Here is a 23556-nt window from a genome sequence, read left to right on the forward strand (position 1 = left end):
CTTTCTTTTCTGTCAGTTCCTTAATACTGTCTGCAGATAACATTAAATAAGTGTAATGTATGTAAGGCTTACAATTAACATGAAGCAAGAGGCAGGTGCCACCCAGAATACACAATATCCTTTCTAATAATCAGTTTCTCAAGCATTTTGTGTTTTGTAATGAACCCTTTGGCAATATTCTAAATCATTTCAATAATTTTTTATAAGCTTACAGAGATATTGATTTGAGATTTAGGATCAATTTCCAGCAAATCGATGTTTCAAGAATATTTATATTTATTCTGCAACCACTGTTTCTATTGACAGATTATGATGACGGATAAAGCAAAGTTCTATATATGTATGGTAGCAGGATATGCCTTTTGATGTCATTCATTTAACGTCACACGCATAGCTACATTACAAAGTCGCTCATTTGACCTCTAGGTCATAGTACAATGTAACTGAAATAATGAAATAATAACTTTTTCTCTTAATATTTATGGTCTGCAGAATAAAGATAATAACTAGTTAATGACATGAGATATCTCATTCTTACCTTCACAGGATAAAGCCGATATCCGACATCATTAACTAGTTATTCTCTATTTATTTATCAAATCCTTATTAATGATAACTGCTGAATATTAATATTTCTTTGCTGAATTTGATTTTATAACTCTTGTTTTAAGTATATTCCCATATTTTTTCACAGTGATTTCAAAATCTTGGCGTCTCCGTGGCAATGGTTACCTGCACTACAAGGACCTGACCGTTCCGGCTGTACGATTTATCTGGTACAACGGTCTGGCATTCCGCACTCGACAGGCTGAGGGAACTCTGATGCAAATCATTCTTGATGTGGGCGAAGTGGTCATTAAGGTATGCACTTTGTGTTTGGTCTCTGAGGTGCTCGGGTTTGATGAGGGGTGGCATGTAGCCCAGCAGTGAAGTGCTCGCTTGATGTGCAATTAATCTAGGATTGATCCCCGTCGGTGGGCGCATTGAGCTTTTTCTTATTCCAGCCAGTGCACCACAACTGGTATATCAAAGGTCATAGTATGTGCTATCCTGTCTATGGGAAGTTGCCTATAAAATATCCCTTGCTACTAATGAAAAAATATAGCGGGTTTGCTCTCTTAAGACTGTAAGGAAATGGTTTATTTAATGACGTACTCAACACATTTTATTTACAGTTATATGGAGTCGGCTCTTGGACTATATGTCAAAATTACAAAATATTTGACATAAATAGCCGATGATTAATAAATCAATGTGCTCTAGTGGTGTCATTAAACAAAACAAACTTTTTAACTGAGATGCTTGGGCTGTATGATGAAATCTCTTTTTTAACGGACACACTGAGTTTTACCCTGTCAACTAGTGTCTCCCAACCTTTATAGCAAAGACCATGGTATGTGGCATCCTGTCTGTGAAGAAAGTGCATATATAAACGTTTCCTTCTTACTAATGGGGAAAAAATGTAGTGGATTTCCTCGGAAAACATCCGGCAAATTACTTATTGTTTCAGCTTGGGTGTAGGCTATAACTCAGTGTTTTCTTTTTAGTTTGGTCATACTCAAAGTTTCATTGAAATTCCCTTGAAATTACAGCAGTAAATCCAAATTAAAAAAAAAAAGTATGATTTTTATTGTGGTGGGATAGATATCGTTACAGCCACCAGAAATGTGAAGTGCTTTCAAAAATCCACTGAATGCACATATAGGTTTACAGTGGGAGACATGCAATTGGTCAGCTTAATATGTTTTTGAACACATTACCATGTAGGTGTCCATTTTAAATGCCATATCCCGTCCCTGAATACTGGAGGACTTCTCCAGTATTGAGGAATGGGATATGACATTTAAAATGGGCACTATATATTTTTAAACATTGCACACCATCTCTAGAAAAGTCCTGCATCTTCCCCAGCATCAGTAATTCACATTAAGTTGTGAGCATTCATTTTGAAATTATCTCATGATTAATATTTCGTTAATTTCAGCTTGTGGATGGATTCATCACATACACTTTTGGAAGTACATCCATAACCTTTGACCATGCCCAAGTGAATGATGGGAAGTGGTACTACTTTGAGACCCGCTGGTACCAAGGCCGTCTTGAGATGTTTCTCAACTATGGTCAGCTGAAGAAAGCTGTGGAAATGACCAGTACTATTAGTGGACGCTCCATAAATATGGTCTACGTGGGTGGACATCGGATTGGAAATGGACCCATTACAAATGGACTGGATGGATGCATTAAGGTGAGATAGGCGGAAAAGTTACAGCAAGTTTGTTTGGCAGAATTTATTAATAATATTTAAATGGTTATTCCTGTCTTTGCCGCCAGCTTAACATCTCATAGCTAACATAATATTTTAACAGTTAAATTTAAATACAAAGTACAATTATTGGCTTAGAATTTCAGTGTCTATAAATGCAATGCATTTTAGGTCATCCATAGCTGAAACTTAATAAAAGCACCTCAGAATCAATCCGTCTTGGTGGACCCATTCAGTGCCCCACAACTAGTATAGTATATCAAAGACCTTGGTATATGCTGTCCTGTCTGTAGGAAAATGCATGTAAGATCCCTTTCTGCTAAAGGATGTAACATATCTTTTTTCTTTTAATCTTTCAGGATGTGAATGTTGGTAACACAACAACCTGTACTTATGGTAGTATAGAGTAATATGCTTCTAAATGTTATTTATAATCTTACTCAACATATTTTACTCAACATATCTTACTCAACATATCTTATGGGGGCGGGACGTAGCTCAGTGGTAAAGCTCTCGCTCGATTCATGGTCGGTCTAGGATCGATCCCCGTCGGTGGGCCCATTGGGCTGTTTCTCATTCCAGCCAGTGCACCACACCTGGTATATCAAAGGCTGTGGTATGTGTTATCCTGTCTGGGATGGTGCATATAAAATATCCCTTGCTGCTAATCAAAACGAGTAGCCCAGCGACAGCGGATTTCCTCTCTCAGTATCTGTGTGGTCCTTAACCATATGTCCGACGCCATATAACCGTAAATAAAATGTGTTCAGTGCATCGTTAAATAAAACATTTCCTTCCTACAACATATCTTATTTGTTTCAATGTTTCAGGATGTGCGTGTCGGTAACACGGCCACCTCCAAGTTGGAGAATCCCGTCCACACCAATGCTGAGGAGGGCTGTATTGGAGCGGATGTGTGTGCCAACAATCCGTGTGGAGCGGGGCGCTGTGTTGACGAGTGGGAGGGGTATTCCTGTGTGTGTCCGCCAGGTTAGTGCACTGTTTACAAGATAAATCACTACTCTGGGAGCAGACTCTATCTCAGTCGGTATTCCTGTGTGTGTCCGCCAGGTGAGTGCACTGTTTACAAGATAAATCACTACTCTGGGAGCAGACTCTATCTCGGTCGGTATTCCTGTGTGTGTCCGCCAGGTGAGTGCACTGTTTACAAGATAAATCACTACCAAGTGAGCAGACTCTATCTCAGTCGGTATTCCTGTGTGTGTCCGCCAGGTGAGTGCACTGTTTACAAGATAAATCACTACTCTGGGAGCAGACTCTATCTCAGTCGGTATTCCTGTGTGTGTCCGCCAGGTGAGTGCACTGTTTACAAGATAAATCACTACTCTGGGAGCAGACTCTATCTCAGTCGGTATTCCTGTGTGTGTCCGCCAGGTGAGTGCACTGTTTACAAGATAAATCACTACTCTGGGAGCAGACTCTATCTCAGTCGGTATTCCTGTGTGTGTCCGCCAGGTGAGTGCACTGTTTACAAGATAAATCACTACTCTGGGAGCAGACTCTATCTCGGTCGGTATTCCTGTGTGTGTCCGCCAGGTGAGTGCACTGTTTACAAGATAAATCACTACTCTGGGAGCAGACTCTTATCTCGGTCGGTATTCCTGTGTGTGTCCGCCAGGTGAGTGCACTGTTTACAAGATAAATCACTACTCTGGGAGCAGACTCTATCTCGGTCGGTATTCCTGTGTGTGTCCGCTAGGTGAGTGCACTGTTTACAAGATAAATCACTACTCTGGGAGCAGACTCTATCTCGGTCGGTATTCCTGTGTGTGTCCGCCAGGTGAGTGCACTGTTTACAAGATAAATCACTACTCTGGGAGCAGACTCTATCTCGGTCGGTATTCCTGTGTGTGTCCGCCAGGTGAGTGCACTGTTTACAAGATAAATCACTACTCTGGGAGCAGACTCTATCTCGGTCGGTATTCCTGTGTGTGTCCGCCAGGTGAGTGCACTGTTTACAAGATAAATCACTACTCTGGGAGCAGACTCTATCTCGGTCGGTATTCCTGTGTGTGTCCGCCAGGTGAGTGCACTGTTTACAAGATAAATCACTACTCAGGGAGCAGACTCTATCTCGGTCGGTATTCCTGTGTGTGTCCGCCAGGTGAGTGCACTGTTTACAAGATAAATCACTACTCTGGGAGCAGACTCTATCTCTGTCGGTATTCCTGTGTGTGTCCGCCAGGTGAGTGCACTGTTTACAAGATAAATCACTACTCTGGGAGCAGACTCTATCTCGGTCGGTATTCCTGTGTGTGTCCGCCAGGTGAGTGCACTGTTTACAAGATAAATCACTCCCCTGGGAGCAGATTCTATCTTAGTCGGTATTCCTGTGTGTGTCCGCTAAGTGAGTGTACACTGTATACCGGATAAATCACTACCCTGGGAGCAGACTCTATCTCGGTCGGTATTCCTGTGTGTGTCCGCCAGGTGAGTGCACTGTTTACAAGATAAATCACTACCCTGGGAGCAGACTCTATCTCGGTCGGTATTCCTGTGTGTGTCCGCCAGGTGAGTGCACTGTTTACAAGATAAATCACTACTCTGGGAGCAGACTCTATCTCGGTCGGTATTCCTGTGTGTGTCCACCAGGTGAGTGCACTGTTTACAAGATAAATCACTACTCTGGGAGCAGACTCTATCTCGGTCGGTATTCCTGTATGTGTCCGCCAGGTGAGTGCACTGTTTACAAGATAAATCACTCCCCTGGGAGCAGATTCTATCTCGGTCGGTATTCCTGTGTGTGTCCGCCAGGTGAGTGCACTGTTTACAAGATAAATCACTACTCTGGGAGCAGACTCTATCTCGGTCGGTATTCCTGTGTGTGTCCGCCAGGTGAGTGCACTGTTTACAAGATAAATCACTACTCTGGGAGCAGACTCTATCTCGGTCGGTATTCCTGTGTGTGTCCGCCAGGTGAGTGCACTGTTTACAAGATAAATCACTACTCTGGGAGCAGACTCTATCTCGGTCGGTATTCCTGTGTGTGTCCGCCAGGTGAGTGCACTGTTTACAAGATAAATCACTACTCTGGGAGCAGACTCTATCTCGGTCGGTATTCCTGTGTGTGTCCGCCAGGTGAGTGCACTGTTTACAAGATAAATCACTACTCTGGGAGCAGACTCTATCTCGGTCGGTATTCCTGTGTGTGTCCGCCAGGTGAGTGCACTGTTTACAAGATAAATCACTACTCTGGGAGCAGACTCTATCTCGGTCGGTATTCCTGTGTGTGTCCGCCAGGTGAGTGCACTGTTTACAAGATAAATCACTACTCTGGGAGCAGACTCTATCTCGGTCGGTATTCCTGTGTGTGTCCGCCAGGTGAGTGCACTGTTTACAAGATAAATCACTACTCTGGGAGCAGACTCTATCTCGGTCGGTATTCCTGTGTGTGTCCGCCAGGTGAGTGCACTGTTTACAAGATAAATCACTACTCTGGGAGCAGACTCTATCTCGGTCGGTATTCCTGTGTGTGTCCGCCAGGTGAGTGCACTGTTTACAAGATAAATCACTACTCTGGGAGCAGACTCTATCTCGGTCGGTATTCCTGTGTGTGTCCGCCAGGTGAGTGCACTGTTTACAAGATAAATCACTACTCTGGGAGCAGACTCTATCTCGGTCGGTATTCCTGTGTGTGTCCGCCAGGTGAGTGCACTGTTTACAAGATAAATCACTACTCTGGGAGCAGACTCTATCTCGGTCGGTATTCCTGTGTGTGTCCGCCAGGTGAGTGCACTGTTTACAAGATAAATCACTACTCTGGGAGCAGACTCTATCTCGGTCGGTATTCCTGTGTGTGTCCGCCAGGTGAGTGCACTGTTTACAAGATAAATCACTACTCTGGGAGCAGACTCTATCTCGGTCGGTATTCCTGTGTGTGTCCGCCAGGTGAGTGCACTGTTTACAAGATAAATCACTCCCCTGGGAGCAGACTCTATCTCAGTCGGTATTCCTGTGTGTGTCCGCCAGGTGAGTGCACTGTTTACAAGATAAATCACTACTCTGGGAGCAGACTCTATCTCAGTCGGTATTCCTGTGTGTGTTCACCAGGTTAGTGCACTGTTTACAAGATAAATCACTACTCTGGGAGCAGACTCTATCTCAGTCGGTATTCCTGTGTGTGTCCGCTAAGTGAGTGTACACTGTATCCCGGATAAATCACTACTCTGGGAGCAGATTCTATCTCAGTCGGTATTCCTGTGTGTGTCCGCCAGGTGAGTGTACACTGTATACCGGATAAATCACTACCCTGGGAGCAGACTGTCTCAGTCGGTATTCCTGTGTGTGTCCGCTGTATACCAGATAAATCACTACCCTGGGAGCAGACTGTCTCAGTCGGTATTCCTGTGTGTGTCCGCTGTATACCAGATAAATCACTACCCTGGGAGCAGATTCTATCTCAGTCGGTTAGAGCACTCGCCCGAGGTGCTTTGGTTGCAGGATTGAATCTCCTCAGTGGACCCATTCTCTGATATTTTTTCTCCCATTCCAACCACTGCCCTATGACTGGTATATCAAAGACTAGGGTATATGCTGTGCTGTCTATGGGGAAGTGCATATAAAAGAACCTTTGATGCTAACGGAGAAATGTACCAGGTTTCATTGAAGACTATGAGTCAAAATTACCAAATAGGTAATACAATAGACATACAATAGGTGATGATTAGTAAACCTAGAGGTGTCGTATAGCGAAACAAACTCTTTACCCCCTGAGTTTTTTCCCATTCCAGGTGGTGACTGATAAAAAAAGCAACTTCATGATTTTTTTACATGCCTTCCCTAAAAATATTTTCCAATGTTTTGAAGGTGAATAGTGCAAAATGTATGCAATATTGAAAATGAGCAAAAAATCGAGTCATTGTGTTTATTGTCAGCAGATTTTTTTTCATATTTATAATGAATAATTCTTTTTACAAACATTCTTTTCTTTTCATGTAGGCTACATTGGGCCACAATGCATTGACATCTGTTCAACAGCCAATCCATGTGAGAATTTTGCTGAATGTCGACGCCCATCTGGCATTATCAAGCACTACACGTGCGACTGCGGTCAGCGACAGAGTGGACAGTATTGTGAGAGGATCGCCCCGTCCACTTGCCCCGCGGCGTGGTATGGGAACCCTGTGTGTGGCCCCTGTAAATGCCTAGTACACAAGGGCTTTCAGGACAACTGTGACAAGCTTACCGGGGAGTGCTATTGCAAGGTACTGTAAAGCATTCTTGTTGATACTTCTTTTTTTTTCTCTGTCTGTCAGTCCGTCAGTCGGTCCGTCTGTCCTACAAATAGTTTTCTGGGTGTTTTTTTCAATGATGTCAAGATATTGATGTAAAATTTTGTGTGTAGCTTTATCATGTAGTTATAGATCAAGTTCAACTTTCCAGGCCTGTAGAGGGGGGTGGGTGGATGGGGGGGCCCGGGCCCCCCAATAATTTTGGCTTTTTTTTGGGGGGGGGGGGGGGGATAACCTTTACATCTTGACTGAATGTAAAACTTGTAGTGAGACTAACGGATCGAGATTAACGGCGAGAGTTACAGGAACGGGCAAATAACCTTTGAATCAAGCCCCCAGACCCCCCAAATAACTTACGCCTTTGGCGCTTCTTCAGTTGACCCCTACCCCAAATAATGTCCACCATGCTACGGGCCTGCTTTCATGGGTGTTCAACCATTCTTGACAAAGTTATGGCCCTTGAACTTATAAACTATGAACATTTGTTTGGCATGGTAGGGGACATGTATTGTTTTAGCAGTACTTTCACAATGCTTGTTTTACTTCATTTCAGCTTCTTTTCTTTTTTCTATTTTGCATAAAGTAATTTTCACTTTTGATCTCAAATGTTGAAAACGACTGAGTTGTAAAGAATGTTTAGCTTTTTGAAAATCATATCAGCTTTATTTCTTTATTATAAATCTATTAGGTTTAAAATTTTCTTTGCTCATTATTAATAAAATGATGTGCACTACATGAGATGTCATTTTCAAATGGGTTGTATTTAAGAATATATAATTTGTACTTGTTTGTACCTGCAAACTCCAGCCTTGTACAAAGAACCAAATAGCCAGTACCTGAGCTTAAAAGTCCTGGCTCAAGACTAGAATCTAAAGTGTCTCCAAGCTTTTAACTACAATGTTTTTGTATTGGTAAGACTTTTTAAAGTCTCAGATCTAGACTTAAAGTTTTATAAGAACAGGGCCAGGTATCTATTGTTCATTAAGATAAAAAAAAACATGCAAAAACTCCCAAGGCTTGAAATTGATTATGTGGAGTGGGAAGCAGTCTTTGTCTGAGATTTCAAGATGGGAAGCAAACGATAAGAAGTGAGAAGCAGTTCTAAAAATTAATCTTGGTGTTTTAAACAGCATTGTGGAAGACACGACAAATATGAATAAAAATGTAAGATTTATATGATCACTTCAGAAAATCAAGTCTTCTCAATATATATCAAATACTCAGTCAAACACACGTTGGAAAGCAAAAGGTGCTTGTAAAGTTGCATATTTTGCATTTTATGTGGCATTTGCTGTCTGCCTCAAGTCTACTTCTAGCTTTGCATCCACATACATACATATAACATCAACGCCTGTAATTGCCCATGGTATCTGGTAGTGCATGGAGACTGCTGTGTGGGTTTTAATTCTCCACAGCACATGTTTTGCTGTGGACCATTTTCAGTTTTTTGTTTTCCAAGGCATGTTTTTAATTTACCATGGACATTTTTTTAATTGCAAGGGTTGTAATATGCTATAATAATGGTTTTCTCTGTTTTAGTCCAACCACTACCAACCACCTGGAAGTGACACGTGTCACCCTTGCAACTGTTACATCCTCGGGTCAGTGGGTTCAGAATGTGACAACGTGACTGGTCAATGTCAGTGTCTGACCGGGGTCATAGGTCGGCGATGTGATCAGTGTTCCAGCAGGTTTGCCCAGATCGATACCGTGACAAAATCATGTAGAGGTGTGTACTGGTTTGTCATTTTGTTTCTATCCACAGTTGGTTTTAATGTTTTTAAAAGATAGTTATTTTTTACAATGTATATTAAACTAATAACTGTGAATAATATTCCTGCATGCATTGTGTTGTAAAAGTTTGTTTTGTATAATGACACCAATTGACTGTTGGATGTCAAACATTTGGTAATTTTTATATATAATCTAAGCGAGGAAACCTGATACTTTTTTCCATGGTGCACTGGCAAGAACGAGAAATATCCCAATGGGTCCACTGATGAGGATCGATCCTAAACCCGGCTGCACATCAAGTGACACTTTACCACTGGGCTATGTCCAGCCCTTAATGACCGATCATGTACTTTCAACAGATCTTGCATTCCTCAATTAAAGACTGCATCAACTAAAGCAGAACACTTAATCTGAATGACAAAAACCATTATCATGATCAAAATCATACCTCCACACAAGGCAGAGTCAAAAGATAATTTTGGCACAGTTGTGTTTGCTTCCACAAATCTCTACCAGGTGCCTTGTCTGTCTGATATAGGACTGCCACTGCCCAGGAATTCTTTTTACAGGATGTTACATTCTTGCATGACCTGTGGGAGGACTGCCACTCCCAATAATCAAAACATGCGCAGGACAGAATGAATGAATGTTTAACAACACCCCAGCACGAAAAATTCATTGGCTGTTGGCTAATGCACAGGACAGAATACATTTTTACAAGTAATTAATGAATGAATGAATGTTTAACGACACCCCAGCATGAAAAATACATCGGCTATTTGGTGTCAAACTATGGTAATGCAAACAAATAAGGTGATGATCAACATCAATATAAAAATTCAAGATTTAAATAAAAACAGTGTAAAGAACTGTGCAAAAATACAAATATCACAGATAGATACTGACTTTTACTCAAAATTTTAATTTGTGCTGTATTGGCCATTCTCAAAAAGCACCACGGTGAGGTTACAGCACGCGCAGGGGTTACAAGTAATTAAGCAGATTTATTATTTTTCATATTAAATAATTTAGCTATATTTACATCGAAACCCACATTTGACACACCCAGCAGCCACATAAAGACAGTTCATTATCACCCCTTACCTTTGTTTGACATCCTTTGTCAATGTGTATTTTTGTGCCTGTTAAACCATTCATTCATTCATTCATTTACTCACTCACTCACTCACTCACTCACTCATTCACTCATTCATTCCCTCAGCACCAAGATCAATTGATTATTATAGAATTAATTACTCAATTCCTTTATTTCAGTTGTCTACGATACTTGTCCATATCATTTTGCTGAAGGTGTTTGGTGGGATCCTCCTGGCTTTGGCAACACAGCTGTCCAGGAATGTCCTTACAAAGCAACTGGTAGGTTTTCATTTATATGCAATTCTCTATCTCATGGTCCATTCCTTGACGTGGTGAGGTAGCTTGCATGTCTCAATGACTTGGAGAGCTATGCCAACTAGAGCATTAGCTCTTGGTATGGTCACCCAAGCTGGACTGGTCAAAGGGTAGAGACTAGACTAATATGGACCGGACAGACCGAGGACGTGAGTCTAGGAGAAGTAAACTCCAAAATCAAAACTCTCCTAGGAGAAGGAAAACTCCAAACTCAAACCAAGTCCACTGAAGTCAGAGTACAGAGTCTATGCATAAGCATTAGCATGGAAACTGAAAGGAAATGTCTGTACATGCACCAAGCTCTGTGATCATGAAACAGATATGTGAAAGGCAGATAATGTAATTTATGATGTACTCTGTATATATTGCATATCTTACTTTTATACCCATCCCTCTTTCTTCCTTTTCCTTTTTCTTACCTTACAAATAAATCTATTCTTTAGGACTATGATAGTATAGCATCCATTGTCTATCAATTTTTTGATACTGAATTGCCACTTAGCCTTGTCCTTTCAAACTTTTAAATAAAATTCTCAAAACCATAATCCTTTTCTTTTATTTAGGTGATGCCAAAAGAAAATGTACAGAGGATAAAGGCTGGCTGGAACCAGATTTGTCAAACTGTACAAATGTTAACTTCACAAAGATACTGCCAAAGGTATGCTGTCATTCAATAACCAAAATTAAGTTTTTTTGTTCATTGTGTACTGACAACTGAATTATTGTCTCATATGTTAGTTCATGTATAACAATTATCATTACTAACCTTTTATTTGACAATTTATACCCATTGTTATATATACGCAACTAATAATTCATTGTTTGTTTTCATATTTGATACATGTTGTTTTTGAGCTATCAGCTGAGTAATAATACAAGTAACATTTTGCTCTGCTAATGACTCCTCGTGTATGGTAGGCTTTATGTAAACATTTAGGAGAGTACTCTTTGTTCACTTGTGAAAATATAGATAATTGTGAATGAGGGAACATTTGTTCAATATCACGTTATGTCCCACTAAGCAAATTTCCGATTGCTACAATGCTAAATAGTCATTGCTAATATATTTTCAAATGACTAGTAATTATTGATCAAATTATTGAAAACAAAATTTTGCCCCCTAAATAGAAGATGTTGCCTGCGATATTTCATCATATGTTTTGTTACATTTTTCCTAAATTTAACTTTCCAGTTGGAGCAAATAAAGCTGGGTATAATCAACACGTTTGTTGCCGTGACAACTATTGAGAGTCTGAAGAATGCCACTGACACGACAGCACCAATGTTTGGAGGGGACGTTCAGATAACGTCTGAGATTATTGAACACGTCCTGATGTATGAGAACAAACAGAAAGGACTGAACCTGACCAGTGAGCAGCACGGGACCTTTATACAGGTTTGTGATGATAACGTTACTTACTTCCAGGAGATTGGAAAACTGGTTGTTTAATCAATATTTTTATTTTTAAATGTTCTTATTCTTGTACAAGTAATTTGTAATAATTAAATTTCTGTTGCATTCATTACAACGTAACGTCATCCCATTGGTCCAGACGTAGCAACGGGCGTTTGTTCATTTTTCGATGAACTTAAAAATTACGTCGTCGGGGAACTCATATCTGATGACGTCATTTTATATGGGCAAGTTGTCTTATTGTCTTATGCTAAGAGGCTGACAATAAGTGGTCTGTCCTGGACAGAGGTTAATGGCTAGACGTTAACAGTTAGTGAGGGAGAAGGCCAGATTATTTTGACAAGCGTATTACATCATTAAACCTGTGAAATGTTTTCATATGTTCTCATAATAATATCACATACATTTATTTATCTTGCAGAAAATGTTAATGGCTTTGAGCAATGTAACAGAGTCTGACTTGAAACCATACTGGAAGCAACTAAACATCAAGTCTAACGCAGCAGCCAAACTTGTCCATCTCTTTGAGACGTATATTGCTACCTTGGCAACCAGCATCTCATCAACAAAGTCTCCTCCATTCGACTCGGTCTCTGACAATGCAGGTATGATTAGAGCCACTTTACCTAGTTTTTGTTTTCATTGTTCACTTAAATATTACTTACAAGTTTTTATTTAAATTATAATTTTTTTGTCAAATCCAATGTTTCTAGTCATCCTGGCATTTGTAGTTTCTTATTTTGGAAAGTAGATTCAGTGACTTGATAGAGAATACTCCCCAAGTGTCTTTTGATGTGATAATTTATCAGCACGAGTTGATAAAAGTATAAATTCCAAGGCTTGACAAGTATTTTTATACTTTTATCAACAAGTGCTGATAAATTATGATATCACAAGACTCAAGGCGGGTATTCTTTTTATCATCCATTTTTTTTTCTCTTCATTTACGACAATTGTAAACATTTCTTTGAAACCTAATCAAGATTATAAGAAACGATATCTCCTAGGAGAATATCACAGGAGATATCGCAAATTATAATGTCAGTGATATCTCCTACAACAGTGTCTAATGGATAATAAAAACAGTTATCTTACTCTTCAACTTTGCATTTTAATTTGTCACTGTATTATTTCCTAAATTCATTAAGGCTTTTGATTTGAAACATCTTATAATGATGGGTCTTTTTGCATGTTTTTGATCTGTTTAATCTGTTTTACATTAAGAAAATATTTTCAATAAAATGAATCACTTAAAATATTGAGTATAGTGTTATGTTGTGTATTTTTGCAGTGCTTGGCGTTGACTGGATTTCCAAAGTGAATGCAACAAAGAAGACTATTCCCAAGTATGATAATATTCAGAGGAAAGGGATATTTGATGAGGAGACTCACGTTGAACTTCCAATGTCACTTTTCAAAACCACACGTAAGTGTAATAATTGTTTCTTCGTATTTTCCACATTTTGTTGTAATATTTTGATGACTGTTTGAATATTCTCAAAATCTCTATGAATATGACCTGTCAAAATGGTTTTTTATCTACTAGAAAACGTTTTTTTAAACTCTGAAATGATTTTTAATAATGGCATATATATTTTTTATTGATGTGTTTATCCATCAGCTAGTCAGCTGTCCAACTAACTGGTATATCAAAAGACATGATATGTGTTTTCCTTCTGTGGGAAAGTGCTTGTAACATAATTAATAACTCTTTCTTCAAACTAAGACTTTGAATCTATAATGTAATGTATTGTTTTAAATTGTTTGCGTTATGTTTTTGTCAGTTGTTATTCAAAACATCCATTCCTTGTCCATTATGCACAGGTTTTCAGTTAAATATTTTCTCTTCTCTTTTTTTAAGATATTGGAATGCGGTCTCTACCCGGTGAAAACACTGAGCCCAAAGCCTACATTGGTTATATTTTGTACAGAACTATGGGAAACATTCTGCCTCAGAAATACTCTTCCTCTGTCAGGTAATTATGGTATTGTCCTTCTTGAATTAGTCCAGTTACTGCAAATTGGCATCTTTTTACCACCTACTAAAACAACCCACCCTTTTACAAGACTTAGTATTGTTTTTTGTAACCCAACTGTTCAATAAAACTCCCCCTGAGTTTATCTTCCAGTGAACAGTATAAAGCCATCATTTCTGAACTACAAATAAAAGTATGATTTTTTAATTTATTTATTTCAAATAATTGTAGTATTGTATTAATACAGTTAGGAGTGGGTGGTTTAAGTTAAATAATGTTTTTAATCTTTTTGTCTACACTTCTATGCAGCAAAAAGTTATTTTCATTGTAAGCAAAAAAAAACCCCAAACAAACAAAAATGAAAATGAAAACAACCCAAAGCAAAGGCTTCAGAACCCTTTAGTCCCATACATTCTGATAACTAGATTTTAAACAAATGAGTACCTGTCTGTTTGTGTTGAATTTCCCATTTAACCCATAATCAATGATGGGTTCATCAAAAGACCATAATATTTATCTTGTATGTAAAAGATTAATTGCTGTTAACTAATTGGAGTAGCCTATGCCATGATTGTGTTTTCTTTCTGATTAAACTGTATGCTTGTACACCAACATTATTTAGTACTATTTTGTTGAATATAAAGCAACATTAATTTTAACAAGTTACACGAGGGTGGATTTTGCTACTGTTTAAACAGTATGTTTAGATATTATTAAACATTATTTATGTTGTGTTTGTTTTTTGTGTTTTTTGTTAAATGTAAAGCATCGTGATGTTTTTACAACAATGACATTCTGAATATTTTCAGTTGAGTAAATAGACATGAGGTGTTTTGCCATGTTGTTTATTACATGAGTTTATAGTGCGTAAGAATAGTATACCACTGGACCGCACATGTGGTTCTGTATTTATTATATCCCACCTTTCTATGTTATAATTAACAAAAGTTTAATTAACACAAATTTCTTTGTCTGGAAAGTTGGTTGAATTTGATGGAATTAACAGATTTTTTTTTATTGCATGGTCAGAATTGTCTTTATTACTATAGTAAGGTTAAATGGGTATGTAATAAAGTAAGAAAAATATTCTTTGAAGAGTGTCTTGTATTTTTATGTATTTATGTTATCATTTAGAATACTGCGTGGTCGTCCAATGGCCATTGGCAGTGCCACCTTTTCACTTGTTCTGGTTGATGAAGGGAAAGTGAAGAAGGGTCCAATCGAAGAAGCTGTCAACATCACATTCAAAATGCTCATCACTCCCAACCAATCAGAGCCTTTGGTACAGTGTGTAATGTGGGTGGAGCATCCAATCAGGTTAGTTATTATTTCACTAAATATAAAGATGCATAAAATTGGGTTATTGGGCTGTTACGTGATACACGGTCCACTTGGTGAAAATTAAAGCCTTATTTAAAGAAGTAAGAGAAAATGAAAGTTATGTCTATGAGTGAACGAATACTGACATAGTGTTTAATGATAATTTATGGTTGAATTAGGTGACAAGATCATACCTGTCAACTCTCACGCAAGTCTCACGCATTTGTGACAAACATCACCCAATGTTACTATAATCTCACGCTTTTTCTAAAAGTAAAAATATTTTATAATCATGGTTTATATTTTGGAGCTGAATGGAATTATATGCTGATTATGCAGGGTCTCTGAATTCGTTACCTATTAATAATAATACAGCATATTGAACCTATCCTTGGTTCAATACCAACAATCACTCTGGACTCTGACTTCTAATTTTCTCATGCCTAAGAATTGCCACAGGTTGACAGCTCTGCAAGATATGTTGCAATCACATTTGACTGGTTAAATTTGTGGCAGGAAGTTTGTATTCTTGTATTCTGAATCACGATTGTCACGTGATTGACATCTAAAAGCCACTGATTAATTAGTGCTTTCACAGTTGTTGTATCATAATCATTTCTTTTAAATCTCTTACCGTTACTTTAATTGTTGATAAATCAATGCATTATGTTCAGTTTATAATATCCAAAGCCCTTGTGTGCATTCCATTTCAGCAATAGAAATAAACATAGTTCACTGGACAAGTACATCTATAAATCTCATTGTCTGCCAATATTTTCACTTGTCCCACTAAACTATTTGTTTTATTGAAGAACAAGGACAATGTTTTTGACTGCTCCAAATCAAACTGTATTGAACATTTTGCTTGTCCAAGTAGATTTTTACTTGTCTGGACAAATGGACATGTGATTATTTTGATTGCTAATTGATATAGCTTGATCAGTGACTTTCTTCTCTCCCCTCAGTTTAAACTTGTCAACACGTGGAGACGTTTTCCACGTGGTTGTGAAATGTTTATTTGATTATTCGTTACAGGGGATGGCTGTGGACCACAGATGGATGTACTGTCAAGGATCGCTATACGAAGGGCTCGGATAACTTTGTTGTATGCTCATGTTCCCACCTCTCCACGTTTGCTGTTCTCATTGACATTGCAGAAACAGAGGTAGTTATAGCAGTGTTGGATGTATTGGAGTTCTAGTTTTAATATACATAAGCGTACTAGATGTTGGAGGGGTTTGGGGTGGGGTAATATATTCATCTTCTTTTCACCTTTGTTTGACACCCATTAGCTGATCACTATATTTTTTGTGCTGGGGTGTCGTTAAACACGTTCATTTATTCTTTGTTACTTCCTAAACACATCTTTACCACATTATGTTGGTTTTATTATAAAGATGCATATTTTTTAACCCTGATCAATTGTAGATTTAAAAAATATTTACACTGTACTGCAGTAAACATTTTCTTTTCACATTACCTGTCCTCAAAACAAGTGCACTCCCCCAACCCCCCCTATGGCTAGTAGTCTGGTCCGAACATCCCAACAGCCAATGGGATGGCCTGAATTCTTCTACTACATACTCCCTCTAGTTCCGGTCACATGACTGTAACTTCCTTCTTTTTCTCTTTGCTGTCGGGGTCCGGACGTCTTTTCTTTGCTCTGCTTAGGAGTCAATTTTATTGTCAGATTTTGGTTTTGTATTTGTGTTTTATGGTGGAATATCTTCCTCCATTGTATTCTTTGTCTTTATTGCTTCATTTGGTGTGTTTCACTTCATTGTTACAAGTGTTATTTCCAAAATTGTAATGCTTTGTGTGTGCCGGATAACAACGTGTAGGCCTCCATTTGCAGGTAATATATCCATAAAAAAGAAAAAACTCCCAAGTTTTCTCCATTTGTCCTTTTTCTCTTTGTTTTTTGCTAAGCAGTTTGACCTGAAATGTTAATCTATCTGTCTATACTGTTAATGTTTATGTTTTCAGTTCCTGGCTGGTACAGAGTTCCCAGTGGAGGTTATGACATTTGTGCTGGTGTCTGTGTTGCTCGTATGTTAATGTTTATGTTTTCAGTTCCTGGCTGGTACAGAGTTCCCAGTGGAGGTTATGACATTTGTGCTGGTGTCTGTGTTGCTCGTATGTTAATGTTCTTGTTTTCAGTTCCTGGCTGGTACAGTGTTCCCAGTGGAGGTTATGACATTTGTGCTGGTGTCTGTGTTGCTCGTATGTTAATGTTTATGTTTTCAGTTCCTAGCTGGTACAGTGTTCCCAGTGGAGGTTATGACATTTGTGCTGGTGTCTGTGTTGCTCGTATGTTAATGTTCTTGTTTTCAGTTCCTGGCTGGTACAGTGTTCCCAGTGGAGGTTATGACATTTGTGCTGGTGTCTGTGTTGCTCGTATGTTAATGTTTATGTTTTCAGTTCCTGGCTGGTACAGTGTTCCCAGTGGAGGTTATGACATTTATGCTGGTGTCTGTGTTGCTCGTATGTTAATGTTTATGTTTTCAGTTCCTGGCTGGTACAGTGTTCCCAGTGGAGGTTATGACATTTATGCTGGTGTCTGTGTTGCTCGTATGTTAATGTTCTTGTTTTCAGTTCCTGACTGATGCAGCATTCCCGGTGGAAGTTATGAAGTTTGTGTCTGTGTCTACACTGTCAATGTTTTTTGTGTTTTTTTTCAGTTCCTGACTAGTGCAGCCTTCCCAGTGGTAGTTATAAAGTTTGTGTCTGTGTCTACACTGTTAATGTTTTTTGTGGGTTTTTTTGTTTTTTTCAGTTCCTGGCTGGTGCAGCGTTCCCAGTTGAGGTTATGACATTTGTGCTGGTGTCTGTGTCACTCGTCTGCCTGGTGCTGTCATTCCTGGTCTTCATGGTGTTCAAGCGACTGCAGAACAACTGGAACAGTATTCACATCAACTACGTCTTCGTCCTCATCATCACTCAGCTCGCGTTTGTCATCGGCATCGACCAGGTCGATCACGAGGTACAACAAAGTCATCATATACCAAAAATGAAAGTTGTCTGGATTATTTAAAATGAAATTCTACATTTTTAATTGTGTATGCAGTGTTTGTCCAAAAATCTTCATCCAACACTTAGATATTGTTTTTGGCTGATACTTTGCATGCATTCGTAATGTGGGTTAATCCAGATACTGACTCCAAACCCTGAGTGAGTGCTCTGCAAGGCTCAATGGGTAGGTGTAAACCACTTGCACTGACCAGTGATCCATAACTGGTTCAACAAAGGCCATGGTTTGTACTATCCTGCCTGTGGGAAGCGCAAATAAAAGATCCCTTGCTGCTAATCGGAAGAGTAGCCCATATAGTGGCGACAGCAGGTTTCCTCTCAAAATCTGTGTGGTCCTTAACCATATGTCTGACGCCATATAACCGTAAATTAAATGTGTTGAGTGCGTTGTTAAATAAAACATTTCTTTCTTTTGTAATGTGGGCACCATTTTAGAGCATTGTGCAACCCTAACCCTTAGCAAATCCCAGCACTCGACCACTGACATTAAAAATTCCAGATGTGTTCTCGTAGCCCACTTTCATTTTTGATATTCAATAACAGATCTAGTCATTTTATACAATAACACGTTTGGTCATTTTATACAATAACAGATCTGGACCGGTGCTTTATTTTATACAACAACAGATCTGGTCATTTTATACAATAACAGATCTGGTCATTTTATACAGTAACAGATCTAGTCATATTATTCAATATCTGACCTAGTCATTTTTATACCACAGATATAGTGATTTCATCGGTTGTGTTCTAGCATTAATTTCCACCATGTAAAGATGTTTATTTGTGTTGCAGCTGTACTGCAAACTGATCTCCATAGCCCTGCACTACTTCTACCTGTCCGCCTTCGCCTGGTTGTTTGTCGAAGTTCTCCACATCTACAGAATGCTCAGTGAAATGCGCATAATAAACTATGGATCTATGAAGTTCTACTATCTGCTGGGATATGGTATGTAATCTATTGTATTCAAGATTAGGGACCAATAGTCATTTGATTGGTTATGTTGATGTATGGACCAGTGCATAAGAGTTTGTGTGTGTGTGTGTCTGCGTGTGTGTCTGCATGTGTGTCTGTCTGTGTGTGTGTGTGTGTGCCCATCTCTGTGTGTGTATCTCTCTCTCTCTCTCTCTCTCTCTCTCTCTCTCTCTCTGTATATCTCTTCTGTGTGTGTGTGTGTGTCTGCGTGTGTGTGCCCATCTCTCTCTCTCTCTCTCTCTCTCTCTCTGTGTATATCTCTTCTGTGTGTGTGTGTGTCTGTGTGTGTGTGTGTGTGTGTGTGTGTGTGTGTGTCTGCGTGTGTGTGTGCCCATCTCTGTGTGTATCTCTCTCTCTCGCTCTCTCTGTGTATATCTCTTCTGTGTGTGTGTGTGTGTGTGTGTGTGTGTGTGTGTGTGTGTGTGTGTGTGTGTGTGCATCTATGTGTGTGTATCTCTTTCTGTGTGTATATCTCTTCTGTGGGTGTGTGTGTGTGTGTGTGTGTGTCTGCGTGTGTGTGTGTGTGTGTGTGTCCATCTCTGTGTGTATATCTCTTCTGTGGGTGTGTGTGTGTCAGTGTGTGTTTGTGTTTGTGTGTGTGTGAACATTCACTTACGCAAGGTCAGGTTATGTATAATTAATGAAAATTATCAATGTTTACTGCTTTTTAAAAATGTGTTACCAGAACAATGTTGTTGTTTATGTTTGTTTTTTGTTTTTCTGGTATTATTTTAAACATTTTAAGAAATCCCAACCTAGTATTGTTTTATAATTTGTATATCAGTTGAAACAAATTTTAACCTTTGCATGTCCTATGTATGTACCAATGTATCTGAGACCATTTAGGGAATGGAGATTATTACAGAATGTTTTAACGTAAATAACTCTTTAATAATTATTGTTTTCTGTTTACTTGCAGTCATTCCTGGCATTATTGTTGGTTTGTCTGTCGGTCTTTATACCAGTGGTTACGAAAACAGAAAATTGTAAGTATAATTGTCTATTGGTTTTTCAGTCATTTATTTAGAACCATTAGCTGTTGATCAGATGGTGTCATGAGGTATTGTTAAACTTTAAAAAAAAAAAGGTTAACATGTCCCTTGGTCCACTCTCTGTTCTGCCCTTGTAAAGTACTAGCTTTTTAAAAGCCACATTCAAGCTTGTGTGATGTTTATGTGCTATTAAAAAGACTGTATTTGCTCAGTGTTGATATAATTAAACTAATTACAAATTGTTTATAAATCTTCTTATATTTTTACCAATTCCAGATAACTGTAAATATATTGTTTGAACTTCATTTTTACAGTTGCTGGATGTCCATATTTGACACATTTATTTGGAGCTTTGCTGGACCAGTGGTAGTTGGTGTTCTAGTAAGTAGTTTCTTGTTACCTACTTGGATAAAGATATCTGAAATTGTTTTTTATTTGTAAAGTATTCCTAGGCCAGTGACATATATATATATATATATATATATATATATATATATATATATATATATAATAAAGGTCACCTGCGCAGGTAGGCTATGTTTTTAACATCCATTTGTATAATACTGTTGTATTACATTACAACTTTTCCCCTTTGTTTTTACTGTAAACCAGAGCACATACTTTAAAGATATCTTAGCTCAGGGGTTATGACGTGTTTTATGATATTGTCACTCTAAGATAGCATTAAATATATGGGGACTTATGACTCGGGGGTGGAGTGAGGGGGAGAATCCTTGTGTGCAGTGATGTGCAGTTTGAAATTTTTATACAATTTCTCCATAGCAGCATTAAATGATAAGATTGAGTATAGTTCTTTTTCTTACACATCCATTTGTGAGAACACCATGCATTATTTTTGATAACACATTGACACATTAACACATTAACAATTAACAATTTCAAGACATACAACTGGCTGCTCCTAGGTGATGACCAGGTCACCAGTGCCATGCAGCCAATGAAAAACAATAAGGTGGAAATATATTACCCTGTGACGTATAGTTAACCAGACAATCATGTATCTGTGACTCGTAAGTTCGCTGCAAGTGCAATGGCTGTAAATAACTTTTAGTTGAAAAAGATGTTAAAATTTGCTTAAAACCTGGTCTTTGAGGATATGTAAGAAATAGAATAATACATTCGTGTCTGTTAAATACCATTTATCTCACAACTTGTTGTTTAAAAATGTATCAAACTCGCTTTTGCTCGTTAGATACATTTTAAAACAACCCGTGAGATAAATGGTATCTAACGGCCACTTATGTAGTATTCTTTATGTCTGTAATATTTGTCTCTGTTGTTACAAATCATTAACATTGTTAGTATTCATTGACATGAATTTCTTGTGTTTGAAGTTTAATGTGGAGTTTACTTATATTACAGATTAATATATGTACCTTCATCCTGGCAATGCATGCTAGTTGTCGAGAGAAGATTCGGGAACCAGAAAAACTTGGTGCTCTGAGGTACAAATAAAGTCTTTCTTCATATAAATTATTATTAGATCATTAAAGTGTGGACATGCTGTGAAATAATTTGTATTTATTATGTTTTTACAGTAATGAAATTCTTTGAGTGCACTAATTTAATATTTGGTGTATTTAAATTTTAGTAAAACAGCCTGTTTAATATTTGCTTAAGATTAATTATGTATTTATATGTTGTTAATTTTAATTCTTCTGTATATTACAACATCCTTTCAGTCATTGAAGGATGAGGTTCAGGTTAGTTGGTAAAACGTGTTAGATATCAAATAGCCATAATTTAAATTTGTGTCATTAAACAAACATTCTTCTTCTGATCTCCTCTATCCCTTCTGCTCCTGCACTGATCTCAGTTATTTAAAATAAGGAATTTAAAGAGCTTGTTTTTGTCTGACATATTAAGCTGATTGTTTTTTTTCTCGTTCCAACCAGTGCACCACAACTGGACAAAGTCCGTGGTATATGCTTTCCTGTCTGTGGAAAAGTGCATATAAAAGATACCTTGCTGCATTAGGAAAAATGTAGCGAGTTTCCTCTGACGAGTCAAAATTACCAAATGTTTGACATCCAGTTGCCGATGATTTATTAATCAATATGCTCCAGTGGTGTCGTTAAACAAAACAAAATGTTTTGTCTTACATGTAACTACATATGTTTACAATACTTAAAATACCTGCATTTAAGAAACACCGGCTTCGTAAATTTGGCTCAGTGTATTTATGGTGTGTGTTTGTATTCCAGACTTGGTCTTCTGTATTGTATAATATGCCTTCTGCTCCTGGGCTGTTGCTGGGTGATTGGCCTGATCTCCATTAACTATGAAAACAAAGTCTTCCACTACGTCTTTGCTGTTTTGATGGGAGTCAACGGCATATTCATTTTTTTCTTCCAAGTGGTGCTCAGTAAGAAAGTAAGTACTTTTTTTTTAATTCTGTGTCATATTCAGCAACATGTAATAATAAAAAACAACCTAAAATGTGATTACAATATTACAATATCAATTTGTTTTTAAAAATATAAAATGGAATCTGTCAAAAAATTGGGGAGTCTTAATTTTCTCTTGTTTATACCTTTTTTCGTTTTTAATTTTGAAAAAAAGCCTTCAAAAAACCTCTTTAAAAAAACAATCCATATACAGTGAAACCCCTCTAAACCGGACACACTCGGTACCAAGTAAAAAGTCAGGTTTTAAGAGGTATCCGGTTTAGAGAGGTTCTGCACAGACATTTAAAAAGGGACCATGAAAAACATACGGTTTTGAGGGAATTCCGGTTTACAGAAGGACCTGTTTTGAGAGGTTTCACTGTATATAGATTCATAATACCTTCATGACAATCCTGTAAATGTTTTTGAATAGGAAAACTTCGTGTGAAATATGGTGTCTAGTTTAATTTATCTGTACATGGTTCAAGCATAACATATGGTAATCTTTTCTCTCTGTTCTTTTCCAGGTTAGAATGTTGATAAAGCGTGCTTGGTACAGAATGCAGGGAAAGAAAATAGAACTGGATGAAAATCTAGTGCGAACCAGAAGTACAATGTTGTCAGTAAGTATTAAACATTTTACTTTTGACATGGATGTTCTTGTTCATAGAATTTCTCACTCCAGCCAGTGCACCACTGGTACATCAACGGCTGTGGTATGTGCTATCCTGTCTGTGGGATGATGCATATAAAAGATCCCTTGCTGCTGATAAAAAAG

At 38.1% G+C, this 23556-nt stretch overlaps 1 protein-coding gene across 4 annotated transcripts in view; it reads left to right on the forward strand.

Annotated features, from left to right (window-relative positions):
• Window positions 1-23556, forward strand: part of LOC121367935 (cadherin EGF LAG seven-pass G-type receptor 1-like) — a 79515-nt gene that overhangs the window by 43569 nt on the left and 12390 nt on the right. For all 4 annotated transcript variants that reach the window (XM_041492397.1, XM_041492395.1, XM_041492398.1 and 1 more), the window contains exons 10-29: window positions 695-861; window positions 1985-2245; window positions 3094-3253; window positions 7223-7488; window positions 9055-9244; window positions 10525-10626; window positions 11226-11320; window positions 11855-12058; window positions 12498-12681; window positions 13368-13502; window positions 13938-14052; window positions 15187-15369; window positions 16408-16537; window positions 18149-18355; window positions 19198-19351; window positions 20298-20364; window positions 20685-20751; window positions 21754-21836; window positions 22596-22764; window positions 23306-23401. In XM_041492397.1, coding sequence (XP_041348331.1) covers window positions 695-861; window positions 1985-2245; window positions 3094-3253; window positions 7223-7488; window positions 9055-9244; window positions 10525-10626; window positions 11226-11320; window positions 11855-12058; window positions 12498-12681; window positions 13368-13502; window positions 13938-14052; window positions 15187-15369; window positions 16408-16537; window positions 18149-18355; window positions 19198-19351; window positions 20298-20364; window positions 20685-20751; window positions 21754-21836; window positions 22596-22764; window positions 23306-23401 — 3035 coding nt within the window. The remainder of the gene's footprint in view (window positions 1-694; window positions 862-1984; window positions 2246-3093; window positions 3254-7222; window positions 7489-9054; window positions 9245-10524; window positions 10627-11225; window positions 11321-11854; window positions 12059-12497; window positions 12682-13367; window positions 13503-13937; window positions 14053-15186; window positions 15370-16407; window positions 16538-18148; window positions 18356-19197; window positions 19352-20297; window positions 20365-20684; window positions 20752-21753; window positions 21837-22595; window positions 22765-23305; window positions 23402-23556) is intronic.

The sequence above is a fragment of the Gigantopelta aegis genome, chromosome 3 (assembly GCF_016097555.1).
Source record: "Gigantopelta aegis isolate Gae_Host chromosome 3, Gae_host_genome, whole genome shotgun sequence".
In the NCBI taxonomy this organism is placed as follows: Eukaryota; Metazoa; Mollusca; class Gastropoda; order Neomphalida; family Peltospiridae; genus Gigantopelta; species Gigantopelta aegis.